This window comes from Nannobrachium achirus (assembly GCF_963921795.1).
Source record: "Nannobrachium achirus genome assembly, chromosome: 11".
Classification (NCBI taxonomy): Eukaryota; Metazoa; Chordata; class Actinopteri; order Myctophiformes; family Myctophidae; genus Nannobrachium; species Nannobrachium achirus.
The window spans coordinates 11,171,202-11,181,525 of NC_137820.1; the positions used below are offsets into that span (position 1 = coordinate 11,171,202).

At 41.1% G+C, this 10,324-nt stretch overlaps 1 protein-coding gene across 1 annotated transcript; it reads left to right on the forward strand.

The window, feature by feature from the left end:
- Positions 1-536: 536 nt before the first annotated feature.
- On the forward strand, positions 537-10,045 carry il34 (interleukin 34; the record flags this gene model as incomplete). The annotated part of the gene is made up of 6 exons (XM_080736852.1): positions 537-644; positions 1,056-1,133; positions 3,842-3,919; positions 7,138-7,245; positions 8,049-8,232; positions 9,940-10,045. Coding segments are annotated over 6 exons (615 nt in total), but the record flags the coding sequence as incomplete, so codon positions are not given.
- Positions 10,046-10,324: the final 279 nt, after the last annotated feature.

Sequence of the window (10,324 nt, forward strand, 5' to 3'; positions counted from 1 at the left end):
ACACATGTTAAGGGAGGGGCGCTGTTTTCAGGCCAGGCCAGGCACACACACGCACACGCACACACACACACACACACACACACACACACACACACAGGGGGGAAGGGGGGGTGTGATTTTTGTCTTCATTTTGAAACATTTTTTGGATGGTATTTAAAATATACAAAACATTCTATCCACCTGTTTCCGCGAGAAACTGTAGCATTATTTGCGGGACACTTCCGGTTAACAGCAGACATACAAGCTTGTGCGTCGTTGTGAGCTTGTAGCTCACTCTCGGCTGCGGCGCCGGAAGTTGCCTGCACATTCTGCGCAATGCACGATGGGATGTTGGAAAGTTGTGGATAGACCAAGTCATCATAACATCACCATGCATAACCAAAAATGTATTTCCAGCTAGATAGCAGAAACAGTATGTGTAATATATGTTAATGTATGAAAACCACCCACTTATTTACACCCGTAAACCTGTGATGTGAATCATGTGACAATAAAACTGATTATTGATTGAACCCCACTCTTTTGTGTGAACCCTTTTAGGTCTAATACTACTAGGGCCTGTCCTGATGGCCCCCACGCAACCCGCTCTGTGCACAGCTCTGAAGACGCTCAACGGCAGCCTAAGTACTAGGCGACGATACATGGTGAGACAACAATAGCGTCGCCTGAATAATATCCTCCTCTGCCAAAACATTTCAGGAAGCTGCCCTGTCAACACAAAAGGCATGCAGACTTACGGGTTATGTGCAGATAAGCCATGATGAAACGTTTTCAAGCTTTGATACTATGATTTATTGATGTGCCAGGCTGGAAAAGCAACATAATTGTAAAAAGTTTAAAATAAATATTGGCATGACTGGGAGAGCAAAAATAAATAAAAGCCTGGCAAGAAATCACAGCTAATGCTTAACGCAAATGGTTTGACTTAAGATTTTAACTGATTTGAAATTAAGCAAGCTACAGTACAATATGTCCACTCAAACTTAAATCAGTCACATCTGTTCAATAACTAAAGATTGGATAAGGACTCTTTCTTTCTCTTCTTTGTATTACAGAAACACAACTTCCCCATCAATTACACCGTCAAAGTTCACTATAAGGAAGTCTTCAAACTCTCAAATATCCGCAGACTGGTAGGTGAATCTAGACTTTCTGGTTATATATCTGTCTACCTGTATCTAACAATATAATTACCTTGCAAGTTAACTTTCTCTCTAATATCATAATGCCTTTAGATTATTTCATCCCAAATGATTCATTGAATCCTTTCCTTTCCATGGGACCCATTACATTGAAAACATCGCAACATGACTGCAAGTAGAAGGTGGGAGAGTGTTTTCTGCTGGTGATTCAGTCCGAGTGTATCAAAGGGTGCGTTCGTAAATGCGCACCGGGTCTGGTTAGGGTTAGGGGTTATGGTTAGGTTTAGGCATAGTTTTACTGAGGTTAAGGTTAGGGTTAGGGTTAGGGTTAGGCATAGTTTTACTGAGGTTATGGTTAGGATTAGGGTAGGTTTAGGCACTCGCTACACTGAGCACACACCCGGTACGCATTTCCGAACGCACCCTTTGATACACTCGGACTGAAACACCAGCAGAAAACACCATCCCAGTAGAAGGTAGCACATAAGTTAAAATGAACGGTAATTCAAATAGTACAATTTTACAATTATGAGGGCAAGTGGCCATGACCTGAGGGCAGTGAAACATGACCTGTACTTGGCCGATGGGCAAGTGCCTCTGAGACCTTTAACCCTTACATGCGTGTTGACACTTGACACATTCTAAAGCGCTACCGAATAACTTTCCCTCCTCTCTCTATCTCATATCTTTGTTGGTCTGTGAGGTGGCCCCTTGGGTACCCAGTGATATTTTCAGTTTTCATTAACCCTTTATTATTACACCAGAAAGGGGAAAAACAGCCACAGGATCAAACATTTAACTGCTTCAAGTTGATTTTGTTCTCTGGAGTGGAGAGGCATAGAGCGCCCAAACACAAGGTGTGCACAACTTGCGCAAACCAATGCCAACAAAGCGCTCCGTTCCCATTGAAAGCTACTATATTGCAACTAGAAAAGTGTGCTCCTTGGAGCACAGGTGTGCTTCTTGGAGCACAGGTCTCCGCCAGGGTGGGTTGCCTACCCAGTGCCTGCAAACTTTGGTCATTGCCACTATGAATGGATGGTAACTGAAAAATCGAACTCATACATGATACTTGATCTCATGATCCCAGAGATAACGTGTACCGAGTTGCCTTTGGCCTGGCGGAGACAAAAAAACACCCAGAAACAAAGTCTGGTGTGTAGCCAGCCCCTTTTCCACAGGCCCAACACTCACTGACTTTTCATTTAGACCACCAGGATATAGTTCTAATACATGATAATAGATTATATTGTGTTATAACCACTATTATAATCTATTATAGTGTATTATAATTATCATAGTAATACATTAATACTTTATTGTGTATTATAATCACAGTTATAATCCATCATAGTGTATTATAATTTAGGATAGTTGTAATCTTGTAGATCAGGATGGGCGTGTACTTCTTTGACTCCTAGAGATGGGATTTATGGTCCTTTGAAGTGAACCGGATCTCTGGGATCCGTTCCTTTCAAAGAGCCGTTCAAAAGACTGGCTCATTAGTTACTTTGTAGATTTTGATTATAATTACAAATAACTTCAACCCTATATAGCCTACATTTATTTCTGCCATATAGGCCTATAGGTAGGCCTACATACCTGCCATTTGTTGCATTGTGAGCTTGTAGATCGGCTATTTTCAAAAGATTTTTCTACATTTTATTCATTGGAAAATCTGTGAAACAGGACATTCTGCCTACTTTCTACTATTGGTACTCTGTAGGCTACATTAATTAAATGTTGAATGATACCAATACGTTTGTACTTTTACTCAAGTATATTAGCATTCCAAAAACCTCTACTTGTGGCAGAGTATTTCCACATTGATTGCAGTAGGCTATTTTCCCACCACTGTTCATTAGAAAGGAACGGCTCCCTACTGCGAACCGGATCCCATCGTTCATTTCAAAGAGCCGTTCAAAATACTCGATTCGTTCGCGAACGTCCCACCTACTTGCAAGGGAGGGATGTGTGCTGGTCGCGGTCTTTCTTCTGTTTGTTTGATATGCGCTGCCGTTGAGTTTTAATTTAAATCCCAATCATTCATGATACAACCTGATGGACGGACGGACGCTATGAAAAGTGTGTCTGTGTGCAGGCGCGCGCGCGTGTGTGTGTGTGTGTGTGTGTGTGTGTGTGTGTGTGTGTGTGTGTGTGTGTGAGAGGCAGAGGCCGGGAGAGGTGGAGAGAAAAAAAAAGAGATGGATCTGTCACTCAGTCAGATGTATGCTCAGAGACTTGCGTCTATCAGCGGCTGCTGTACCTATTTTCTCTCAGTCCTCTGCTGCTGTTCCAGTCTTCCAGACCAGTAGGCTACTGATCCAGGAAAATATCAAACATGTTTGAAAAGAGTCGGGCTACCCCCGATCGTCCTCCGAGCCACTCGGCTGGGCACCGAGTGGATCTGTGAGACCTCACGCTAGACGACGTTCATGCCCGATTGTCGGGCCCGTTTCAGTCGGTGGCAGCCCGATTGTCGGGGGGGTAATTAAATAGCCCGATTATCGGCTAGTGTGCGGCCAGCTTTAGTGTACAAATGGACCAGTAAAAGCTTTCCTGTATAGTATTTCCATACATCTTGGATCATTTTTTGAAAGTGTATATTAACACAACTAAAAACTCCCATCCCCTCTTCTCCTCTGCTCTGCTCTCCTTTGCCCCACCCCTCTTCTCCCTTCTTCCCTTTTCTGCATTAGAGACAGCAGGTGGACGGGTTGGAGGACATAGTACTCCAGAGGCTGTGGTTTCAAGTCAACCGAGGCGTGTTGAAGAGGGTAGAAACAAACAATCATTTTAATTATGTAAAACTTCCCCCTAAAGTGTAAATGCACCTTAAGTCACCAGTGTTCATTTTGTCGATAAGACAAAAGACAAAGACTACAACTAAATCTAAGTCTAAGATTAATGGCTGTAAACATTAACACTGGTACTGCAATGAAATTAAAGCCAAATACATCTTTTATGTATGGTTTATTTTGACCAATTAGCAGGCAGTAGAAGACAACTAGAAAAGAAAATTTCTAAGAAATTTTAAGTGTGCCTGCAGCTCGCTAAGTCTGTGCAACCTTGTGTAGCGGTTGGTGTTAGCATTAGCGTTATTAACATTAGCATTTTTTGCATAAACTTTAACATTATTGTTCTTCATATGACGCAACCCGCGTGTCTGTATGACAAACGGTTCACGAGATCAAGGGTCACTTCCTGTTTGGTGAGGGGCACTTCCTGTTTGGCGAAATAGGCCCCAATTAAGGTCATGGACGATTAATGAATTAAAGCTGCAAGCAGCGATGACCGGGCCCTCGCAGCTCTACCCACGTCACAAGGCCAGCAGCCAATCAGAAACCAAACAGGAAGTCAGCCATTTCGACTAATTAGTGGCGTTTTGGCGCATTTTTGGCCGTTATCACGGGTCGCACATTAACAACAGTTTTTTGAGAAAAAATTGTTTTGTGAGAAAAAAAAAGTTTTTTGAGAAAAAAAAACGTTTTTTGAGAAAAAAAAAAGTTTTGAGGAAAAATCTTGAGGAAAAAAAAAATTTGAGAAAAAAAAATTGAGAAAAAAAAAATTTGAGAAAAAAAAAATTTGAGAAAAAAAATGTTTTGAGAAAAAAAAATTTGAGAAAAAAAATTTTGAGAAAAAAAAATTTTGAGAAATTTTTTTTTTGAGAAAAAACAAATTGAGAAAAAAAATTTGAGAAAAAAAAATTTGAGAAAAAAAAAATTTGAGAAAAAAAAAATTGAGAAAAAAAGATTTTTGAGAAAAAAAAAATTGAGAAAAATTTTTTTTTGAGAAAAAAAAAAATGTATGACACCAGCCGCGAGTCTGTACGACAAACGGTTCATGAGTTATAGAGGCACTTCCTGTTTGGTGAAGGGCACTTCCTGTTATAGAGGGGGCGGGGCTTAATCAATTACAGCTCATCCCTATTGGTCGGAAAAAGACCAAAGTTGTGTGAGCATTTTACATTTTAAATGACGTTGCTAGGCAAAAGTATGGCAGAGTTATGTGGCGCCAAAGTTTCTGTTTTTTTTTCGGAGTCCCCCATTCAAAGTCAATGGAGTTTTTGGGCGTCGTTTTTTGCGAATTACATCGCAATCGTATCGCGGATCGGAAAGAAAAGTAATAGCACACCATTCCCGGCCGAGCCGCACATTTTGATGTATATATTGCGGGGGTGGCGAAAATCGTGCGGCAGTTATTACGTGCCGAAGTTTCCCCCATTCTAAGTCAATGGGGTTTTTTGGCGTCGTTTTTTGCGAATTACGTCGCAATGGTAACGCGGATCGGAAAGAAAAGTAATAGCACCCCATTCCCGGCCGAGCCGCACGTTTTGATGTATATATTGCGTCGGTGGTGTAAATCGTGCGGCAGCTATTACGTGCCGAAATTTGCAAGGAACTTAATTAACTAGAATTGACAGAGTCAATTTTGACAAGTGTGCCTGCAATGCACGACCTTGTGTAGCGGTTTGGACGGTGAGACCATCCGCCGAGTTGTCTGTGTTTCATTGTGAGAGGGTCGGTCCCCGTGAAAAACGCTTTCCGGCACGAAACGGTTACGTTTCGCGCGTTTGTGACGCCCCCTAGGGGTCGAAGTGGAAATGCTTTTGGGTATTCGTTGAGTATGCCACCCCCGACCTGTGGTTGAAATTCAGTGTTGACTCGACCTATTGTTTGTGATTTATGGCTATCGTTTGCGAAACGGGCCCCTCCCGCTAACTTTGGAAGCGCGTTACGAACGTACGGTATGGACTATCGAAATATCCTTTGACTATGTTTATCGCATGGCTTCATAGATCACGTGTACCGGTTTTTAAGACATTTGAAGAAAATATGTAGGAAAAGGATCAAAAAGTGTGTTTTGGAGAAAATGCAAGATGGCGGAAAATCTATCCTGGCGCAAATGGGCGTGGCCTATATCAGGAGATGCGTCTTGACCCAAGGAATCCAGGGAAAAAATAATTTTAATTTTCCGACCTACGGTTCAACAGTTACAGGCCAAAACGTAAACTGGGCTGTTATAGCGCCACCATGAGGCCAAATGACACTATTATTTTTTATTTAATCCTTGACATCATTATGAACCTCCTCTCCAAGTCTTGAAACTGTAGCCCCTATGGTTTGCGAGAGAAAAATAATTGAATGTGAGTTTTTGCGATTCCCATTAAAAGTCAATGGGGAAAATTAATTCACTAATAAATTAATATCAATTAAACTATAGAACCTTTCTCTTAGCAAGTTAATAGCACACGATTCCCGAGTAAGCCGGTCGATTTGACATATGGCGCGAGTGTGTGGTGCCAAAACTGTGGGAGGAGTAGCGTGCCAAACTTTGGGGAAAAGTATGGACAGAAAGAAAGACCTAAATAAATAAATATGAGCAATAACAATAGTTTGCCCATGCTATGCATAGGCACACTTAATTAATTACTTAAGTATGGCGGATTACAATAAGTCTTTTGCCATTGCGTTGCATGGCAGGCACACTTAATGACAGAGTTATGTGATTATATTTAGCCTTAAAGACGAAGACTAAAAGACTAGACTAATCCCAAAAGACTAAGACTAAGACTAAAATATTTTGATATTTAGTCGACTAGACTAGACTAGACTAAAACTACTTCAGCAGACTAAGACAGGGCTACGACTAAATGGTGTTATTCATAAGACTAAGACTAAGACTAAATCAAAATTTGCTGAAAGAATTAACACTTTAAGTCATATGCAGTGAAGTAAACTAATGTTACACTAGCCTCAGCAGGATGAAAGTTTCAGCTAATCTGTGCTGCTGTCCTCGCATGGCCACACTCTGCAATGTACAGTAATATTACCGTTCCTCATGAGTAACCTCATGATTAATTACTATTGCAATTGATGTGTAAACAGATAATGGTGTCTTATGCAAACAGTCAATGAGTGCAGTCTCTAGCAGACAAGCTGTTAAACAAAACAATTCTGTGTTCTGTATTCTTATGAATGAATGCATATCTAAGGTTCTGAGGGTTATGTCAGATAGACACCCATCCCGTAAATACACTGCAGAGCTCGAGAGCCGATTCAAGGACACCGAAGGGGTCTTCGAACAGTCACAACCATCTGAGGTAGGCTACTGTAAACTAGATTGCTTTGGAGAATGCTCCCATAACAATTAATTTACTATCGCCTTGTGATGTTTCAAGTAGCTCTGTTAGTGTTGTTGATGAAGACAGATGAATTGCTTTCACATGATTTTGTAAAGACAGACTGTTCTGCATTCTATTTATATTTAAAAATTGATTGTGATTGTTATAACCCTATGCTGAATACAGTAGGCTATATTACATCTATCTATGAATGCACAAAACATGCAGACAGCATCCTCCTCAACTATATAATATCAGTAGGCTTGGTTTACTGGTGCCACTGAAAAGTCACCCGTTCATCTAGCACATCGACTTTTACAAAGATATTTATATCAATTATTTTAAGCCTAGAATCATAGAAGCATAAAACCTTTGTTTCTGTGAGAGAAAAAAAATCAAATCGCTAATAAAACAGTATTTATTAAATGTAGTATATCATATAAGTAAATATTCAAATATCTTTTTTCACAGAATCAAAGGTGTTATGGTCATGATTCACCATGATCCTGGATGGCTTGATTCTAGGCTTAAAATAATTTATATAAATGTTTGTCTATGGGAAAAATGAATGGCAATTATTTTCGTGGCACCAGTAAACCACGCCCACTGCTGTGTGTGTGTGTGTGTGTGTGTGTGTGTGTGTGTGTGTGTGTGTGTGTGTGTGTGTGTGTGTGTGTGTGCGCGTGCGTGCGTGCGTGTGTGCACGTGCGCGCGTGCGTGTGTGTGTGTGTGCCCGTCCACTTATGTCTATACTTGTGGATAATGTGTAAATCTGTATCCAGGTATTAGAGAAGGAACTTCCAGAGCATATCCAGGACTTCTGGGACAAATTGACAGAGGAGCCTGAGAAAATACCTGAGTCTAGCTGGCGGTCTGTCTCTCCCAAATTCCTGCTGGACAACTTCCACCGTACCATGCACTGTCTCTTCAGAGACTGCTTCCCAAGCACAGACCCACAACAGGACTGTGAGTATAGCAGTACTAGTAAGGATGGGGGAGTAATGTCTGAAACCGTTTATCCACATAATGTAGTCTGAAGTTCAGTGAGAACAATGTACTATGGGGGCACAGTGGCGCAGTTGGCAGCGCTGTCGCCTCACAGCTAGAAGGTCCTGGCTGTGGGCGCTGGGGGCGTGTTCTCTCCTCCACATCATCAGTGCCCATACCCTAGGTGCGGTTGGCAAAAGGGCCTTTCTGTGTGGAGTTTGCATAGAAGGAAGCATGAGGTCAGTCCGTTGTCTCCCCAGGTTGGCAGAGGGAGTGTAGCGCCCAGGATCACATTAGATAATTGACACCAGGTGAAAAATGGGTTACAGAATCGTGGGATAAAAAAACTAAAACAAAACAATGTACTATAATATGTTACAGTCCATAAAGGAAACCCAGACATGTAGGAAAAGCAGGGGGACATGTCTCCATTCAGACATGTCTCCATTCCGACAGTGACTTCTTATTGTCGGAGTGGCAACACTTCCATAGAGGTTAAGGTTAGGGTTAGGGTAAGAGATAGGGTTAGTGTCTGAATAGGAGACATGTCTGAATGGAGACATGTAACCGAAAAGCAGAAAGCGGAGCGCTTGTTTTCATCATGGCCCTGGCTGCTTAGAAACGGGAGACGTACGAGGAGCGAGGAGCATCCTCGGCTAACCGGCAAAGAAACAGAATTTTCTGGATGTTATCTCTGGAATATCACACTAGATGATAGATGTTAACCGGTGAGAGGACAGACCCCTGTGGAAGCTTCTCGGTCTTCTAAGCCTGCTTCACTGGCCATCGCTGGTCTGTAGGATGAAGCTGTGGTTTCATCAGTATCTCCATGATGAAGTTATGCCGATCTGGGATTGTCCTAAGTAGGGGAAATTCTGCTTCAAAATTCAGTCTCAACCAGCTGATGGCTGCTCCGGTATGATGATGTGCTCTGGGAAATAGTTAGGGGTTAAAGGACAACTTTGTTTTGTTTTTTTACAACAAGGGTTCATATTTTAGATGTAATTAGAGAAAAGAAAAGATGAGTGTTCAAATATTTTCATTTACTGCTTTCTATCGTTTTAGCGATTTTAATGACTTGGATTTCAGTGGTTGGGGGCATGCGTGCAAGTGGCTAAACATGTCTTTTTAGACACAATAAGCCCATTCCCCAGATGTGACTTATGGGGGCTAGTAGTGTTACTGTAAATAGTAATAAGGAAATGACCTGCTTATTGTGTCTAAAAATACATATTTAGCCACTTGCATGCATGCCCCCAACCACTGAAATCAAAGTAATTAAAATTGCTAAAACTATAGAAAGAAGTAAATGAAAACATTTTAACACTCATCTTTTCTAATTACAATCTAAAATATGAACCCTTGTTGTAAAAAAAAAAAATTGTCCTTGGGCTCAGGGGCACTTTGAGTTACGGCCATTCCAAAGAGGTCTGCGCAGCAGTCATTTATTAATGTGTGTATGTACGTGTGACCTGTCCATGAGAAATGTCTATAAAAGGGGTCTGCACTCTCTGAATATGCTTCAAATTCATTGAACTACGAAATGCAGACCATGATCTGTTCGCTGGTTTACTCCGTTAAACAATAAACCTGTTAGTTTTCGACAATGTTCATGTTATTGAATTAGATTTTATTGTACTACAATGAAATGTACTTTGAAACAATTTTCTCTCTCCTCTTTTTCAGACTGTGGTGTCTCCCATTGGAGGAAAGGCAGGAAGAAAGACTTACAGCCAGAAAGCTGAGAACTCAGAAGGGTGTAGTTGTCCGTATTGAACTCATGTATAGGGATTAGTTTTATAATTTCCCAAAAATCTAAAGGGATAAACGGACAGTCCACCCTAAAACAAAATTCACTGAATGTTTGGCAGTTGAGTCTAGGTTTCTGAAAATTGAACCAGCCTCTCCCACAGCTACAAAAATCTAAGTTGTCTTTATGATGTCATCAAGACGCAAATCCTGCTCATTACCAAAGAGATCACTTTAAGAGAGAAATGGTCCTTTCAACCTTTTAACCACAATAATGAAATTGAATGGCATTTGGATGTAAATGCTAAAACAACAATTATGA